Source organism: Pleurodeles waltl, chromosome 12 (assembly GCF_031143425.1).
Source record: "Pleurodeles waltl isolate 20211129_DDA chromosome 12, aPleWal1.hap1.20221129, whole genome shotgun sequence".
NCBI classification, from domain to species: domain Eukaryota; kingdom Metazoa; phylum Chordata; class Amphibia; order Caudata; family Salamandridae; genus Pleurodeles; species Pleurodeles waltl.
In genome coordinates this window covers 502589685-502609333 of record NC_090451.1, presented here as the reverse complement: position 1 = coordinate 502609333, position 19649 = coordinate 502589685, and the positions used below count along the sequence as shown (strand labels likewise).

At 46.2% G+C, this 19649-nt stretch overlaps 1 protein-coding gene across 4 annotated transcripts in view; it reads left to right on the top strand.

Annotated features, from left to right (window-relative positions):
- PRMT7 (protein arginine methyltransferase 7) overlaps nt 1-19649 on the top strand; it is a 424549-nt gene that overhangs the window by 300190 nt on the left and 104710 nt on the right. For all 4 annotated transcript variants that reach the window (XM_069217242.1, XM_069217243.1, XM_069217244.1 and 1 more), the window contains one exon: nt 7919-7993. In XM_069217242.1, the coding sequence (XP_069073343.1) occupies nt 7919-7993 (75 nt within the window). The remainder of the gene's footprint in view (nt 1-7918; nt 7994-19649) is intronic.

Here is a 19649-nt window from a genome sequence, read left to right as displayed (position 1 = left end):
ACTGTAGTGACATCAGCAGTTGTCCCAATTTTGGGGGCTGTGTCTGCACCTCATCCAGTGCTTTACTCAGATCCGAGATTAAAAGATTGAACAATATTGGCGCAAGTACACACCCTTATCTTAGGCCATGCCTGGTTGAGTCTGATGTTGTTAGGCCGTTGTTCAAACCCAGGCTGATCTTTGCCCACATTTCAGAGTACAAGAGCTGTAATGCATGCACAAGAGTGTCCTGCATGTCCCATGATTATAGTTTTTGCCACATCAAGTTCTTATCTGCATGGCCAGTTATACAACAAACAACTATTATTTAACACTATTTAGTAAAAATATCAATATATTTTGTATTGATAAAGTTAATACAATATCAACGTGTACAAAGACAAGTGAGAAAAATAGTGCATTTTGTGATCACACATAGGTAGTATGTCATGAAAAAAAGATGTATGCGCTCAGGACCTGAAAACCAGCCTAGAACAATTAAAGGTAACATCAAACTTTTGGGATTTAACATGACTTAAATGTATAGCAGCCGGGATACTTGATGTTTCAACCCATAAATAATTTAAGGGTCATCATCATGACTAGAGGTTTAGGGCAAGAGCACTTAGGGAAGGAGGATGAATTAAACCAGTTTAGTGATCTAGAGCATAATTACTAAACTGCCCACTAGATGATCACAAGCATGTATAGCTAGCCCTGGATCAAAGGTAAGTCAAAGCAAGTAAAAAAAAAAAAAAAAAAAAAAAAAAAAAAAGTAAGCACTAAAGTAAATCAATTGGGTGGGTTTCTTTGTAGCTTGAAAGAAACCATTTGGTGCAGGGAGGAACGCCAATATATTGGTGTCCTTTAGGAATGAAGAACGAAAAAGTTGGAGCACATTGATAGTTTGGCGTACCACACTGAATGGTGCCGTTCAAGCAAAAAATAAAATCACCCAAGCAATTAATTTCGGTGCCAACCTATCTAAGACATCCCTTTGAGTGAGGATCAAACTTTGGCCAATTATTATATATGTGGGCGGCACTGCATTGCATAAGAAAAATGTGGCCAGGTCCACTTTTCGTCTGGGCATTCAGCCCAGTTGAGCAGTATGCAATGCAGGTTTCTGAAGTGACAATTTGAAAGTGGTGGGATGCTTTGTTAAAATTATTGACTTTATGAAAGGTTGCATTTAATTGTTTCAATGCAAGTCTTTGAGGTATCGATGAAGACAGTGCATGCTGTTGCGAGACATATTGATAGGTTGCAGTAGGCTTTGAGCCCGCCCATTGTTTACCAGTGAGTGGCCTCATTGTTACTCCATTTGATTCTTAGGTCAGCTTCCCTGGGCTTTCCTTCCTCTGCTTGTGTTTCTTCCCTCCCCTGGAGAATGGTGTCCTACTGTTGCTCCTGCTTCTGGCTAAGCAGTCTGTGAGAGTGCAGGTTTTCAAGGTGTCTCCATTGTGTACTCCCCCGTGTTCCGCTTTTTCATCCTCTCTTAGTTGCCATTCTTGTTTCTTTCCCTCCCACCTTCTCTTGCTGTTCTTACTTCCCCACCCCCCCCCCTTGTCCATTTGCTCCCCGAGCCCTTCCCGCACACCCTTCATTGTATGTTTTCTTTTCCATCTCCGCCCGCCCTCCGTTGTCTGTGTGCTTCTTCAGCCGGCCCGAACATATCCTGCATTCCTATTCTCTCCACCCATTCTCCGTCACTCGTGTGCTCCAGCATTACCTCCCTGCCTTCCTCACTTCTCTGTGTGCTCCAACAGTCTCCCTGCCCACCGTCACTTCTCTGTGTGCTCCACCAGGCTCCCTGCCCACCCTCACTTCTCTGTGTGCTTCACCGGGCTCCCTGCCCACCGTCACTTCTCTGTGTGCTCCAACAGTCTCCCTGCCCACCGTCACTTCTCTGTGTGCTCCACCGGGCTCCCTGCCCACCCTCACTTCTCTGTGTGCTCCACCAGGATCCCTGCCCACCCGCACTTATGTGTGTGCTCCAACAGACTCCCTGCCCACCCTCACTTCTCTGTGTGCTCCACCTGGCTTCCTGCCCACCCTCACTTCTCTATTGCTCCACCTGGCTCCCTGCCCACCCTCCCTTCTCTGTGTGATCCACCAGGCTTCCTGCCCACCCTCCCTTCTCTGTGTGATCCACCAGGCTTCCTGCCCACCCTCCCTTCTCTGTGTGATCCACCAGGCTTCCTGCCCACCCTCACTTCTCTGTGTGGTCCACCGGGGCTCCCTGCCCACCCTCACTTCTCTGTTGCTCCACCGAGCTCCCTGCCCACCCTCACTTCTCTGTGTGCTCAACCGGGCTCCCTGCCCACCCTCACTTCTCTGTGTGCTCCACCGGGCTCCCTGCCCACCCTCACTTCTCTGTGTGCTCCACTGGGCTCCCTGCCCACCCTCACTTCTCTGTGTGCTCCACCAGGCTCCCTGCCCACCCTCACTTCTCTGTTGCTCCACCAGGCTCCCTGCCCACCCTCACTTCTCTGTGTGCTCCACCGGGCTCCCTGCCCACCCTCACTTCTCTGTGTGCTTCACTGGGCTCCCTGCCCACCCTCACTTCTCTGTGTGCTTAACTGGGCTCCCTGCCCACCCTCACTTCTCTGTGTGCTCCACCAGGCTGCCCTGCCCTATTGTTGGTGTTTCATGTTCTGAATTGTGCCTTCAGGCCAGTAGTGGGCGGGGCGGACACTGGAAGTCCAAAATTATTATACGAACGCCAGTCTTAAAATATTTGGGGAAAGAGCAACTTTCCCCAAAATATTCCGGGAGGCTTATTTAATATTCCAACTCCAGTCCTGGGATATTTTTGGGAACGTTATACTTCTCCAAGTATTTTTTGAAATGATTGAAGTGTAGTCATTTAGAATAGTAGAGAGTGCCGCCCTAAGGGTGCAGCTCAGGGCAATAAACTGGAATACCGTCATGTCCACCCTTCGTTGTCCGTTTACAACCTGAGCCTCTTCCTTCAACCCTCTGTTGTCCGCGTACTGCCCCAGCTTCTCCTGCCCACCCCACCCCATCCTCCGTTTTCAGTTTGCTGCCTTAGAAACCCCCCCGCCCTCCGTTGTACACACATACTTATGCTCCCGTCTGTGTTCTTTCCCCCGAACACATCCTTGTTTCCCTCCTTCCATCCACGTTGCCTCGTCTCTCAACCCATTCCCCCGTTATTTATGTATTTATTTCAATAAAGAAAGCACATTAACGCTGCTCGCGTCATAGCCCTTTTTGTCATGCTGCACGCCAGCCGCAGTGCTGTACATTATGGTGAGAAATAATTTCCAAAGCCAGTGCTTGTTTAGTGTTGTATTGGTAGGTCAGCCCTCGTTGTTTTTTCTTGGTGACTTTAATTAAGATGTTAATTCCTCAACAATAAAGGTTTTGCTCAATCCTTCATACCACCCCTCTTGTACTGTGGACAGATGGTCATTTTCTTGCGCAGCTTCCGCTGCTGTCAGTCTGACAAATTCTCGAGCGCACTAAATTTGCATTTCCAAAGGGCCGAGGAATGCATTGTTACAAACCCCGATAAGTCTCTGTCAGCCTTAATTTACATTTCATGTTTATCATATTGAGAAGCAGCAAAAGTCCATTCATTCAATGGGCTGAAGTCACGTTCTTTACAATGCCGAAGAGTCAGGGCAATGCGGGATCTGAAATTGAAAAGCAGAACCCAGAACCCCGTTATCTCCGCGAGCAGTTATGTTTAATTCCACAAGAAATAAACTGGAGGGGACCGGAGAGGAGTGCTGTGGAGCGTGCCCTGTGCGGAGGGTTGTGCTGCAGCCCACGGTAACACCAGTATAGATGAATGTACTACTGCAAAGCATTGTTGGAAAGGCCTCAGCGCATGTGGCATGGCGCCGATCGGTGTCCCTTCATTCCCAGCGCCTCGTTCGTCGGTTTTTACTCGCTAACTACTCGGCGCTGTAGCTTCCGACCTACATGTCTGGTTCACCGAGTTCGCCATTAGCAATGTCCATACCGGGTCTGGCTGTGCATTATAGAAGGGGCGCGTGGACCTGTTTTGTACAGAAATGCATGTGTGAGAGATGTGTGTCTCTTTACCAGAACATTACTGTATCTTGGTGCTCCCCCAGGGCGCAGTGGTATTACAGCAGGGACCTCAGGCGCGTGTGCGGCCCCCATGCAAACCCAGTTGTAATTGTCGGTGATCTTGGGCTGGCTTACTGCAAGGACTGAAAACGCGCTTGAGCGGCCGCACTGGCTGATTTCCCGGTGTGCTAACGTTACACTTCTGGAGTTCTCACCCATGGTACATAACAAAATATAGAATAAATGTCTAATTTCTAACTGACTTGTAAACATCAAACAATGTTCCCCTTCCCTTTGAAGAATGCTGTTTTTGAGGGGTGGAAAGGCAAATATGGAGAGTCAGCGTAAGCAGCTGAATAATAAAATAATAATAATAATCTAAGAAGTTTTACCACAGGACTTCGGCAGTCTCAGTCGTTCCCCTTCATCGCGTTTCGCTGCATCAGTGTGTAACATTTCACCTGGTGGTCGGCCAAACCACTGTATGCACCGTGTCCGGGCCATGGCTTTCATCCTCCAGTTAAGTGAGAGGCCAGTACAGTGCACTGTTTCAAACTTGGTCACTTTGGCTATGCACATTGCTTTTTCCAACACCCCTGACTCCGTTAAGGTTTGTTAAAACCACACAGAATAGACGCTAAATATGCATTAGAGGGCCACATTGAAGTGTTCACTGCTTTAAAATGCAAACATCTATGTAATATAAATTACACTGACTGTATTTATGGTTGGGTCAGAGTTTCCATAAAGAAGTGTTTTTTTTTTTGTTTTTTTTTTTTGTTGCTGATAACCTTCTCACTATTTGATAATTCTGCTCAAAACTTTCCCGAAAAAAAATCATCCACCTCGGCTCCTTCATGGACAGGTTTGTGCCGATCTGTCAAGCGGGAACCAAGAAAAAGGGGCTGGGGACCCAACATTTTGATTTCCCTGTTAATTTCCTTAGGAAACAGCTCTCAGGTAATGAAAAAATGTCTTGAAGGAATTACGCCAAATTTTGCAAAAACTTAGAACTTTACTCCGAAAGAGTGTTTTTTGTGATTTGGTGTAAATCTGGTGTAGCCGTTTTTGAGAAGTTTGGCCCTCATTATGTCATTGGCGGTAATGACCGCCTACCGTCGCCGCGGCTACCTCCCATGCGCCATATTATGACCGTATCCGGAATTCCGCCAGAAGGCTGATGGAATTCTGGCTACGGTCATGGCGCCGGATGGCGGTAAGGTGGACCGCTGCAGACCGTATCATGACCCATGATACGGCCTGGCGGTGTTCTGCTGGCGGATGCTGCTGCTGGCAGCAGCCCCACATCCCATCTCCTGCCCGAGGACCCCCTGCAAGCAGGTAAGTCGGGTGCTCTGGCAGGGAAGGGGGGTTGGGGGTGTTGTGTGTGGGGGGTTGGGTGTATGTTTGTGTGTGCGTGCATGCGGGTGTGTGGCGTGTGGAATGCATGTGTGCATGAATGGGTGTAAGTGTGCATGTATGTTGTGTTGTGTGAATGCATGTTGTGTTGTGTGAATGCGTGGGTGCTTGTATGTATGTATGTCAGTGTGTGTTGATGTGTGAATGTATGTATGCATGTGTGGGTGAATGTGGGTATGAGTGTGTGTATGTGTGTGGATGTTGGTGCATGCCTGTGCGTGTATGTCGTGTGGGGGGGTAGTGAGGGGGAGGGTGGGGAAGGACTCTGGGAAGGGGGACAGAGGAGACCCTTAGTGTCAGGGAAGGAATTCCCTGGCACTGATAGTGCCTACCGCCATGGTTTTCGTGGCAGTAAGAAAGCCACGAAAGCCATGGCGGTAGGTGGGGTCATAATCCCGCGTGTGGGATAGAGACAGGCGCCTGGCTAGAGACTGAAGTCTCCAGCCCGGCGGCTGTTACCGCCCTGGCGGACGGAGTGGTACATTGGCGGTTTGGCTTGAGCCAAATTGCCAATGTCATATTTTGGGGAGAGGTACCGCCAGCCTGTTGGCAGTACCTTTCTCCAAAATACTGCCATCCGCCAGGGTTGTAATGAGGTCCTTAGTGTTTTTTAAAAGGGTCTCTGGTGAGCATGAAAGCGTTAAAACTGAGAAAAACGTATGTATATCTGGACGGTTGGTCCTGCAGGTCGGAAAAATTTGGGAAACAGGGCCTTCTGATGTGCCATGTGAGCTTTTTTTTTCCTGTTGCCCATTTTGGTACAACAGTAAAGTTACTGAGTGATTTAAAGAAAATGTGGTGGCTGCATTTACAGGACCTGGGGACTCGCTGCCTGTGCCCTGAAAAGTTTTTTTTTTAAAAAGGGATAAGTGGCGAGGTGGGGACAACCATGACTGACAAGCAACTGTTCATAAATGTTAATAAAAAGTCACCCTGCTAGTACAGCGGAATTCCAACGGGACCAAGTGCAGCCATCCCATGAAGTACCGCAGAAGCTGAGGTACGTGCTTCCGCCTCATGGGAGTGCAGAATTTCTGGAAGCACAGTACTTCTGCAGAACCCTGCATGGCTCTCCCATGCAGTAACATGGAAGTACCATGATGTGGAAATTTGTAGATGAGCTCCCTCGAAATGTTGGAGATTTTAGAAATTTGCTGTGTCCAGCATGTGGTTAAAGGTTATGTTTGTTATCACGTGATTGAAAGTAGAAAACTGTCCACAGTTGTAGCGTGTTGAATTACTTCAAGTCTACAAACCCTATAGGAAGCTGTCACAATGACCGGATTATGTCATCAGTTATGTCATTTGAGAAGTAATCAGAAATGTCATAAATTATGTTGTCTAACATGTCATGACTGATTTTATAAAATTAGGTCATAAGCATTGCATGACAGGGATGCAAGTTACAGTTGGCTCAGTAATCTATAACTGGTGAATTTCAGAGGTCTTTTTGTTTTTAAGCGTTTTTACATTATTTCAACACTTAAATATAACGTCATTTGAAACTTTTGTCCCCAAAGAATTTTTTAAACATAAGCAAGTGACAGCACAGTTTATATATATATATAACTTTAGCTCACAGCCTTGCCATGCATAGCTTTCTCATCAATCAATAATTTCAATGCAAGTGTTGTAGTGATACTATCAAGATGTCATGAGTGATGTAATATATGGGGTAAGTAGCAGTGCATGTCGAGGGGTGCACACTTTAGTTACCTTAGGGCATGAGTTATAGTTACTTGAGATAACTGTAAGTGGTGAATTTTAGTGGTTTTGTATGTTTGAAACATTATGTTTTCACTGGAAATTTCACCGAACTATAACAATATTTTAACCTTTGTTTTTTCCAGTGAATTTCTAGTTATTTTTTTAACACAACATTATCATACGTAAAGCCATCCCTCAGCTGCGCACGCCTTTTGGTCATGCGGGGTGATGGCACAGATAAATATTTTTAACAGTAATGTATGTACAGATGTAGGACTGCATATTGTTTTGTGGCCCTGTCCCCACCCTTTTTTCTAAATATTCCCCCAGGCTTAGTGTCTGAGTATCATAAATTGTATATACATTTTATAATGTAACCTTACACCCGACAAAAAACATTACCATGAGGTCTGGTATTTGTTGGATGCAATAAAAAGCACTTATTATGCGTTTTACCTTGAAAATTGGGTCTAAGGTGCGAATTGAAGTGCCTTACGCACCAAAATCATAAAATACTGCTGTTTCATGGGGTGTTTTTCCCATCATTAAATTGCAACAGGATTGGCCGGTAAAAATGTATTCCGCGGTGCAGACTTTACTGCACCATTTGTAAGTGTTACACCTGCTCAAATGGGGAACAGTACACATTTATAGTCAGGACTCGCGTGCATATGAGACTAAGGGCATGCCGGTATGTTAGAATGGCTTCGTGTTGGTCATTGCTGACAGCTATTTTACTCTTCCTCAGGACCTGTGGCGGATCCGGAGCCCCTGTGGTAGCTGTGAAGGGTTTGATGTAAGCATGATGGATGAAATGATTAAGGTAAGAGACAGGCAACCACCAAACTACCTTGCCAGAGCTTCCAGATAGTCCTAGCTACAGATAATGTTTGCCCCTATGTCGTGCACAAGGTTGTACAGACAACAAGCAATAAAATGTGGCTTTTCTATGGTGCATATATTTGAAACAATGTTGCTGTTTCGAGTTCACATTATACATAAGATTGTCTTTAAAGCAACAGGTTCACGTCTGTTCAAAAAATGCTAAAAACACAAGTTATTCTAAAGTAAGATGAGTCGTCAGAATGATGCTAAACGTAAGCGCAGCATTCCTTGACGTCAGTCGAGAGGACATGAACTGCTAAATATATATTTTATGAGTTGTCTCCGAAGCCTTCTTCCCTTTGTTTTTTCTGGGGTACTTCCATTTTCTTGACCTACGCATGGAGTATATGGCAGGGGATGTGTGGGCACTGCCAAGAACAGCTAGTGTTTTAATTGTAAATAAATAAAGGATAAACAGAAATACAAAAATGAGTGCAGGGGCACATAGGACCTATTTACGATTCTGATGGTCCTAGGACCGGCAGACTTGCGGTTGGACCCCCACCAATGTGGCGGTCCGGCCTCCACATTATGACCATTGTGAATGCGCCAGGGTCCGACTGCCGGCACTGCCACTTTTTTGCCAGTCGATGACCTGGTGGTGCTGGTGGTCTTGATCCGCCAGGGCAGTGCTATAAGCAGCGCTGCCCTGGGGATTACGAGTCCTCTCTCTGCCGGCTTTTACATGGCAGTTACACCGCCATGCAAAAGCTGGCGGAGAAGGGGTGCTGGAAGCCCCAAAGGGGCCCCTGCACTGCCCATGCACTTGGCATGGCCAGTGCAGGGGCCCCCATGGCCAGCCCTGTTGCGCTTTAGCGTGACGGGTGCTGGTGCACTCGACGCACTACAACATTGCCACCAGCTCTATTAAGAGCTGCTGTCAGTGTTGTGAGTTGCTTCCCACTGGGCTGGCGGGCAGAAACTCTGTTTCTGCCCACCAGCCCAGCGGGAAGCTCGTAATAGCCCTTGCGGTCAGATAAGCGCACTAGCGGTTTTCTGATCCCAGGGCTTCGGCGGACAGGCTTTTCTGTCCGCCAAAGTCGTAGTGAGGCCCATAGTCTCTTTTACAGACTCTGCTGCCAGGGGTGCCGAATCCTAAGGTTATCTAGTTCTTTTCCATCCCTGCTTCTCCCCTTTACACTGTTTAATATATTTCTTTTTCTGATTCTTTCTCCCTTTTATGCCTTTCTCTCCCTTGCTGTGGGTCAGAAGTTGTAGGAAGGTAGCCTCTTTCTAGCATTGTTACCCCCACTTTTGGCCTGTTTGTGAGTATATGCCAGAGTATTTTTACTGTCTCACTGGGATCCTGCTAGCCAGGACCCCAGTGCTCATAGTGAAAACCCTATTTGTCAGTGTGTTTTAAATGTCTTACTGGGACCGTGCTAGCCAGGACCCCAGTGCTCATAGTTTGTGGTCTGAATGTGTATACCTGTGTAGTGCCTAACTGTGTCACTGATGCTCTGCTAACCAGAACCTCAGTGCTTATGCTCTCTCTGCCTTTAAAATTGTCACTATAGGCTAGTGACCATTTTCACCAATTCTAATTGGCACACTGGAACACCCTTATAATTCCCTAGTATATGGTACCTAGGTACCCAGGTTATTGGGGTGCCAGGAGATCCCTTTGGGCTGCAGCATTTCTTTTGCCACCCATAGGGAGCTCAGACAAATCTTACACAGGACTGCCACTGCAGCCTGAGTGAAATAACGCACACGTTATTTCACAGCCATTTTACACTGCACTTAAGTAACTTATAAGTCACCTATGTCTAACCTTCACTTGCTGAAGATTAGGTGCAAAGTTACTAAGTGTGAGGGCACCCTTGCATTAGCAAAATTGCTCCCACATAGTTCGGGGCCATTTCCCTGGACCTTGTGAGTGTGGGGACACCATTACAGACGTGCACTACATATAGGTCAATACCTATATGTAGATTCACAATGGTAACTCCGAATATGGCCATGTAAGATGCCTAAGATCATGGAATTGCCCCCCCCCATGCCAAATCTGGTATTGGGGTGCCAATCCCATGCATCCCTGGGGCTCCACAATAGACCCTGTGTACTGCCAAGCCAGCTCTCTGGGGTTTTCTCTGCAGCTACCGCTGCTGCCGACCCACAGACAGGGTTCTGCCCTCCTGGAGTCTGGGCAGCCCAGTCCCAGGAAGGCAGAACAAAGAATTTCCTCTGAGAGAGGGTGTTACACCCTTTCCCTTCGGAAATAGGTGTTAAGGGATGGGGAGGAGTAGCCTCCCCCAGCCTCTGGAAATGATTTGAAGGGCACAGATGGTGCCCTCCTTGCATAAGCCAGTCTACATCTGTTCAGGGAACCCCCAGTCCCTGCTCTGGCGCGAAACTGGACAAAGGAAAGGGGAGTGACCGCTCCCTTGTCCATCACCACCCCAGGGGTGGTGCCCAGAGCTCCTCCAGTGTGTCCTAGACTTCTGCCATCTTGAATCCAGAGGTGTGAGGGCACTCTGGAGGCCTCTGAGTGGCCAGTACCAGAAGGTGACATCTGAGGCCCCTCTTGATAGGTGCTTACCTGACTACGTAGCCAATCCTCCTCTGAGGGCTAATTAGGGTCTCTCCAGTGGGCTTTTCCTCAGATAACGACTTGCGAGAATTCACCAGAGTTCCTCTGCACCTCTCTCTTCGACTTCTGCCAAGGATCGACCGGTGACTGCTCCAGGACGCCTGCAAAACTGCAACAAAGTAGCAAGAAGACTACAAGCGACATTGTAGCGCCTAATCCTGCTGGCTTGCTCAACTGTTTCCTGGTGGTGCATGCTTTGGGGGCTGCCTGCCTTCATCCTGCACTGGAAGCCACAAGAAAATCTCCTGTGGGTCAACGGAATCTTCCCCCTGCTCCAGGAGGCACCAAACTTCAGCGTCACCAGTACTCTGGGACCCCTCTCATCCTAACGAGCGTGGCCCCTTGAACACAGGTGGTGGACCCAAGTGACCCAGACTGTCCAGTGGTCCACTTGTCCAAATTTGGAGTAGGTAAGTCCTTGCCTCCTCTCTCCAGACAGTAATCCTGTGCACTGCGTGAACTGCAGCTGCTAGAGCTTCTGTGCACTTTTTCAAGGAATTCTTCGTGCACAGCCTAGCCCAGGTCCCCAGCACTCCGTCCTGCATTGCTCAACTCCCTGAGTTGACCTCCGGCTTCTTGGGACCCTCTTTTGTAGTGTTGAGATGACCGCTGTGCTCAGTCTTCTTGAACCCGTGTTGAAGGACTTCTGCAGGTGCTGCCTTCTTGTGCGTGGGTTCTCTGTGTTGCTGTGGGCCCCCTCTGTCTCCTCTCCCAGGTGGCAACATCCTGGTCCTTCCTGGGCCCGGGCAGCACCCTTTTTCTTTAACCGCAACCTTTGCAGCTAGCAAGGCTTGTTTGCAGTCTTTATCCAAAGAAACAACTCTGCATCCCCCAGCACTCCGTGGGACATCTTCTGCACCAAGGAGAGGTTCCTAGCACCTTTCGTTTTTGCAGAATCTTCAGCTTCTTCCATCCAGATGCAGCCATTTTGCACCTTCATCCGGGGTTTAGTGGGCTCCTGCCCCCCCCCTGGACACTTTCACAACTCTTGGACTTGGTCCCCTTCCCCTTCCTTTGAAGGTCCTCAGGTCCAGGAATCTGTCTTCAGTGCTTTGCAGTCTGTTGTGGTCTTTGCAGAATCCTCTATCACGAGTTTAGTGTGTTTCTGGGGAAGTAGTAGCACTTTATTCCTACTTTTCAGGGTCCTGTGGTGGGGTATCTTGGACACCCTTAGTGTTTTCTTGCACTCCCAGCGACCCTCTACACACTACACTAGCCTAGGGGTCCACTCGTGGTTCGCATTCCACTTTCTTAGTATATGGTTTGTGTTGCCCCTAGGCCGTTTTTATCCTATTGTATTCTACAGTGTTTGCTCTACTTTCTGATTATTTTCATTACCTGATTTTTGTTTGTGTGTATATTTTGTGTATTTTACTTACCTCCTATGGGAGTATATCCTCTGAGATGTTTTTGGCACATTGTCACTAAAATAAAGTACCTTCATTTTTAGTAACTCTGAGTATTGTCTTTCTTATGATATAGTACCTATATGATATAAGTTGCATGGTAGGAGCTTTGCATGTCTCCTAGTTCAGCCTAAGCTGTTTTGCTATAGCTATCTCTATCAGCCTAAGCTGCTATAACACTACTAATCTACTAATAAGGGATACCTGGACCTGGCACAAGGTGTAAGTACCATCAGGTACCCACTATAAGCCAGGCCAGCCTCCTACAGAAGTGTGATGATGAAAAATAAATTGTCGTTTGAACATAAGTGCTGGAGACCATTAACTGCGAACACCTGCACAAATTACGCACTGGTTTTATCTCTAAAGGATGAACCTTGATGCTTTTTATGACTAGCAGAGCCTTGCCATCATCAGTACAGAAAAGAAGCATTAGCAAAGTCAATAGGTCTCGCTATGCAAGAGCTAATGGCTTTGTTAAAGTGTTTGGCAATATTGTACACCAGTGTGGTTGCTGTTCAGCGTGGCTAAAAGTTAGTCGTGTAGAGCAAAGTGGCAAAGAGTGGAGAAGAGTGTTGTGTGGTGGCATAGAGTGGAGAGGAGTGTCTAGCAGTGTTGTAGGGTGGCGTGACTTTGATTAGAGTAGTGTGTTGTGAAATAGAGTGGAGCGCCGTAAAGTAGACTGTTGTATCATTGAGGGAAGTGCTGTCGAATATAGTGGAGTGTTGTAGATTAGAATGGTGTGGGTTCGTTTAAAGTGGTATCGAGTGGAGGGACACACTGTTGAGATGCATAAAGTGGAGTAAAGTGTTGTGGAGTCTTAACACAACGAGAGAGAGGATATGGAGGGGTGTTTACGTGGGTACCTAGTAGAGTTAAATTGCCCTGGACCCTCCGTGTATCCCGGACTTCAGGTCTTACTCGTGTGCTGAATGTGGTTATCAAGAGGTGAATTTCTCCTTACGGACTAGGTGTTCTCACACGCTATATAGTGTTATGCTTCATCATATGACCACTCAGCCCCATCTAGGTAGGATAGTACCACCTGGACGGACTCAACCTCGTTGTTAAAAGAACTTGGAGGGAGTGAAGAGATGAAGATTATCTGGATAGTAGTAGGATCCAGTTGTACTACAGAAAATTTAAAATCACCTAATCAGTCACCTGTGTCGTATTGCACCTTTATTCGCGGTGATGGTTGGTGAGATTAATAAACGGTGGGACGCTTTCAGAGACTCTATCCGTCTCGTCTCATCAGGAGAGCCGATAAGAGGGCACGCAATAACAACAGAGACCAGCTATTGGAACCTTCACGAGTGAGGCAAAAGACAGAGCAGGTCATCTGCGTCACTACTTTCTCAACCCCCTATCAAACAAAATCCAGAGAATGATAAGGGAAAGACTGGAAGATTCTTACGTCAGGTGGAGTCCCCTTTGATCAACCTTTACATACCTACAAGAGAGCAACCAACATATGCGACATGGTGGTCCACACATGACACCAGATGAAGATACCACCTAACAAACAAGCAACTTTATGGCAAATGGCCCTTCCTGCCCCCCCCCCCCCCCCCCCACCCAAATCAGGCCATCACCCATGCAGGAAATGTAGTGTTTGTCATTTTACGTGAAAAACAACTACCCTGGACCTAGGTCTGAAAACCCCTTGGGATTTGAAATCCCTCACAATTTGCAAAATTGTGATTTACATGATCCAATGTCTCTGTCGATTAAAGTGCATTGGGATGACAACAAGAAGAGTGGGAACCCGCATATGCGAACACAGAAGCACCATCCGCTGCAAACGCGATGCTACGAAACTTATCAGCCACTTCATCAGGAGCAACCACTCCCCATATGAATTGGAATGGATAGTACTAGACAAAAATAATCCAATGACAAACAACATGAACCAAAAGCTTCTATACTACGAACAAAGATGGGTCTGGAGAGTGCACAAAGATATCACAGGACTTAATGAAGACCATGGTATTTCATCATTAAATAAATATGAGGGTTCTACAACACTCTACTTTCTCTCTTCTCCTGACATTCTCCCCTTCTCTCTCCCGGTGGCTTTTCCCTTGTCCCCCTCCTTCTCCACCTTTCCTTTTCCCTTCTTCTTCTTTCATTTCTTCTTACCCCTCTCTTTCTCTTCCCCAGTTCTTATTTCCATTTCCCTATTTTGTTCCCCCCTCACAAACCCGCTCCCCCTTCCTATTTCTTCCCCTTTTCTTTCTTGAAACTTACCCCCACCACTTTTCCTCCTCCCACTCTTCTTCTTTTCCACCCTCCCTAACCCCCCCATCAGCTTCTCTTCCCCCCCCTTCACTGTGTTTTCCGCCCATTGCGGAGTCTACCGAAAACGCTGGGAGACATGTCACTACATTTCCCATGCTCCCTTAGGCTGGACGATGCCACGCCCTGCGCTCTCCTGCACATCGGCATAGACGCCGGACGGCAGGTTAATTACATTCCGGGCCTCGCAGACCGCGCTTCATTGATGGCCGGGGAGGGAGACGACTAGGTGCGCTAATGAGCATCACCCTTTGAAGCAGTAAGTCAATGCGGGCCTTTCCCCGCGTCCCGCCCCCGCACCCCACCTTCTGTGGCATCCCCGGGCGGCATCCTTGGACAGATCAGACCTTACCTTCTGATTTCGGTTATTCTCTATGTTTTATGTATTGTCTGCAAGCTCAGATTTATTTGGCACTTACCTCAGATAATTACCTTCTGACTTTTACTGCATTTTGGTATTTCTCTGTGTTTTAAGTATTGTCTTCAAAGCTCGGTCTTATCAGGCACTTACCTCATTGCTATTTACATCTTGCACTGTGAGGCCCATTTAAGAGGGGGCTTCACAGAAATTTGCCTTACTTTGCGGGCGCACTGGCATTTATTCAGCCTTCCTCCAGGCCCGCATGCTGCACTCCCCTCATTTGCGAATAATTTTCTCCTGCTTCTTGGTTTTGTGTTCACCACCGTTTCTGTCGACTTTCTCCTATATACAGTGTGTGACTACAAGGGGAAACTCCCCCTCCCCTAGACCAGGGGCGATTTGCCCTATATCGTCTGGGTAAGAGACAACTTTCTTTTTCTTCACCTAATCTGTCGACCTCAGTTCCACTTTACAGTTTTATCCAGTGTGACTGATTGCAGTTGTACTGCATGGTTAATTGCCTGTTTCAGCATTCATTTTCACTTTTTCGTGTGCAGTGGTTTGCTGTGTCTAGTTTCACGTACATGCAGTTTGTATGTTATATTTGAATATCCGTTCTTTTCCATCTACAGGCCCTCTTGGTTAAGTGATCCACAGGTAGGCTCTTCGTATTACTCTAATTTTGCCACCTTATACTGAGGTAGACCCTTTCCTTCTTTTCAGCATACAACTCGTTAGTGCATGAATCTAGGGATCCTAGGCCCTTACGAATGCCCCCAGACCTCCTTTGGCTTTAGCGGGCAGAAACATGTTGGCCAGTAAACTGTAGGTGACTCTTCTACTTATTACCCTCTAGAAGCGTCCCACCGTTTTTTAATCTCACCAACAATCACCGCAAATAAAGGTGCAATGCGACACAGGTGACTGGTTAGGTGATTTTAGATTTTCTGTAGTACAACTGGATCCCACTACTATCCAGATAATCTATCTTTGCACTCCCTCCAAGTTCTTTTTATGATGATGTTGAGTCCGTCCAACTGGTATTATCCTACCTTGATGGGGCTGGGTGGTCATATGATGAAGCATGACACTATATAGTGTGTGAGACCACTTAGTCCATAAGGAGAAATTCCCCTCCTGATGACCACATTCAGCACACAAATAATTCCCGAAGTCCGGGATACACAGAGTGTCCAGGGCAATTTAACTCTACTTGGTACCCACGTAAACACCCAATACTCCTTGTGTACTTGAGTGTTGTGGAGTGGCATAGAGTGTTGTAGACTGGGGTGGCATAAAGTGTTGTTGAGTGGCGTAAAGTGCAGTAGTGTAGAGTGGAGCAGCGTGTTGTGAAGTAGAGGGTTTCATGAAGTAGAGTGGGATGTCGTGTATTGGAGTGGTGTAGAGTGGAGAGGTGTAGAGTGGATGGACATTGAGTAGAGTGTTGTAGAGTGTGGTAGTACAGAGTATCATAGAGTGGGGTGGCATAAAATGGAGTTGGGTGGCGTGTAGTGGTGTAGCACGGAGTAGTGTGTCAGAGCATAGTGGAGAAAAGTGGCATGAAGTGGCATACAGGGAGTTGTGTAGCAAGGAGTGTTGTAGAGTGGAGGGGCATGGAGTTGAGTAGGGTGTTGTGGAGTGGCATAGATTGAAGTAGAGTGGATTGGAGTGTCGTAGAGTGACGTAGTGAGTCAGAGTATAGTGGTGTAGGGTAGGTTGGCATGGAGTGGAATGTCATAAAGTGGAGTGGTATAGAGTGGAGTAGAGAGGAGTAGCATAGAGTGGATTACATTGTTGTAGAGTGCAATAAAGTTTCATGTAGTGTATAGTGGCTTAGCGTGGAGGGGCGTACTGTGAAGGTGCATAGAGTGGAAGGGGCATATTGTGGAGTAAAATGTCACAGAGAAGAGGGGAGTAGAGTGTGGTAGAGAGAAGGGGTGTAGAGCTGAAGGGCATAAAGTGGGAGGAAAGTGTTGTATGGAGGAGTGGCATAGCTTAGAGTGGGGAAAAAAGTCATAGAGAGCAATGTCGTGGAGTGGAGTCGTAGAGTGAAATGGCATAGAGTGACCTAGAGTTCAGTGCATATAGTGGCGCAGAGTGTTATAGACTGTCGAAAAGTAGCACAGAGTGAAGTAGAGTGGAGCATAGAGTGTATTGGTTTTGAGTGGCGTAGAAAGGAGTAAAGTGTCATAGAATACAGTGTCATAGAGTTGCGTGGAATAGAGTGTCAGAGTAGAATGGCGTGGAGTAGAGTGTCATAAAATGTAGTGGACTGGGATAAAGTGAAGTGTCATAGAGTGGAGTGTCATATAGTGCCATAGAGAGTAGAATAAAGTGGAGTATGTATGGTAGTGCACAGCCATTACAGACATGTTTTCAATTAAAATGTCCTGTACGTTTGCACAGACATATAGTTTTAACAATAAAACTGTACAGCGCACAAATGATAATGTGTGGAAATAGCATCACCTTGTGTATTAATTTGTTTTGATCGTATTCAATTATTTGTTTCCAGCACCCTTCAGAATTACAGAAAATGTGATTTGTACTTTCCTAATTCTGATATATTTTGAAATATTTGCACAGCACATTATACAGACATTTAAATTGTGTTGTCTAGTAGAAAAAAACCTGTAGCAGGTCATTATAATAAGTTTGTAGAGAACACAGTCACAGGACGCTAGCAAAACCCAGAAACTGCAACAGTGGCAGGGAGAGCAAATGAAATAGTGGAGAAAAACGTACACAGAATCAAAGGGAAAAGGCCACCAAGCCAAAGGAAAAAGTAAACACCTGACTCCCTCCGAAGACAAAGCCTGAAATTTGACCTCTGTTTTTGAATGCACATCATATGTGATAAGAAAAGAACAAAATTTGAAAGGCCTATTTACAGAAAGTGAGCACTATAGAGAAATACAGTAAACATGCTATGGAATGGACTAAATCAAGCTGGGCAGCCTAAAACAAATACAGCCAGAAAATAGAAAGCAAGCAAATATGAGTTACAAACCAGAAATCCAATGGAAAGCAGTGGGCAGAATGCATTGCTAGGTCAGCTTTCCAAATGTCTTCAAGATGTCTTTAGCAAAGCAGGCTAGGCTTCAACTTAAATATCAGGACAGTTAGAGGCACACTGGTGTTAAGTAATAAAATACTTTGCTTAGCTTTGAGTTGGCTTGAACTGGAAACCCAGCACTCAATTTACAGCTCTGAGACTTTATTGCTGTAGCCTTTGAGAGACGGAGGGAGGGAGGGAGGGAGGGAGAGAGAGAGAGAGAGAGAGAGAGAGATTTTTCTGGCTTTATGTACAGATTGCTATAAGCACTTTTCAGAATTACGACTGCAAAAGTGTTGTGTCAAGCATGCTTAATATGAAGTAAACATATTCAGGTGTATCCTTGCAGAGCAGTGCTGGTCAGTTGCATCTCATAACTCTTCTCATGAGTCCTGTCACAGTTCAAGGGAGGATCACCCTGGCCCTTAATGGATGACTTGAGGTCAAAACAGACTCACCAATACACTTTACTTAAGGTGTTCACTTAATTCGCATTCCAACCCCCTTGAACAGATACAGCGGTGCAATACTGATTATTGTGTTGCTGCCACTGAGGAACGATGCCCACCCCACCTGAAGAGACAGCCAGAAATGGGTGATCTGTCCCTGCACTTTGATTGCATACCCAGCAGTGCCACCTCAGGGTCACCCGTCAGTGCCTCACAGGACCATGCCTGTTAAGTAGAGCCCTGTAAGTCCCCATCCAGTCAGTGTTACATTATTCAGGTTGGGACTTGAGATGTCACTGTAGTTTTGGTTGTAGAGTGTTGCTCAATTTCTCTACTTCCCCTTATAAATCCAAAAGCAGTACTAACTTGAGCTAAGGAGGTTATCAAATGAAGTAAGTGCAGTGGATGGGGTGGCGGCGGTACTTGACATTGGCAGTGCCATCGGGGCTGATGCAGGAATGCCGAGAGGTGCACATAAAGGCCATGCCTTTTGCGGATGCCATGCTGCTTCTGCTGCAGGAAGCAGACATAGAATCCTGTACATTTCTAATCGGTTTGCAGAATATTGTAGGTAAACAAGGACATACTGTTGTATTAAAAATGTGTCATACTGCACTTTACAATAATGAGAAGATCTATAGGAGCACAGTTTTTAATTACTGAAGCTGCGTTTATTTTTTCATCCCTTAGGTGTGGAAACAAGGAATTTTGCTGCTGGTCATGATACAGTATTTATTTTTTTGTTTGTATTATGTAGCTGTTTAGAGCAACTTGGGTTCTCCTCAGCACATGAGTGAGTATATGTGTCTTGCAGCTTACTCATTAGGTCTTATCCAGGACTATGACGTCCATAATTGCCCCGGTTATGATTTCACTTGTATTTTGCTCTCTACGTAGAATGTTAGCACTTTAGTTCTTTATTAAAACCCTGTTCTCTAGCCCCTTTTTCTGCACTGGTATGACTTTATTTTTCTGAAGTGACTGAAGTCATTTTAAAATCATAGTTTTATTTGGTGAATCTGTTTTTCTGCTGTCTACCGGTTGAGTCAATTTTTTTTATTTTTTATTTATTTTTTATTAAAACTGGGCGGTGTCGGACATTTGTTGTCAATTACCCGCCAATCCCCAGGATGCCCGATGCACACCTCGGAACCCCTTCTCTGCATTGTCGCAATCTTCTGATTCTTTTATTTTTTGCAGTTTTTGTTGAAGTTTCACTGAAGAAAACCATAAAATCAAAAGAAGACCACAGATTGGACAAATGACTGTGAGGGAACTGAAATAACAGTTTTTTTTCAAGGTGAAGACTTCACCACGCTGAGCCTAGAATGAACATCTGGGATGGAGCTTACCCCTTTTAGGTTCTGCCCGAAAAGCCACCACCAGTTTGCCCATAAGGACAACCTCAACGTTTGTATCCTTTGCTTGAGGA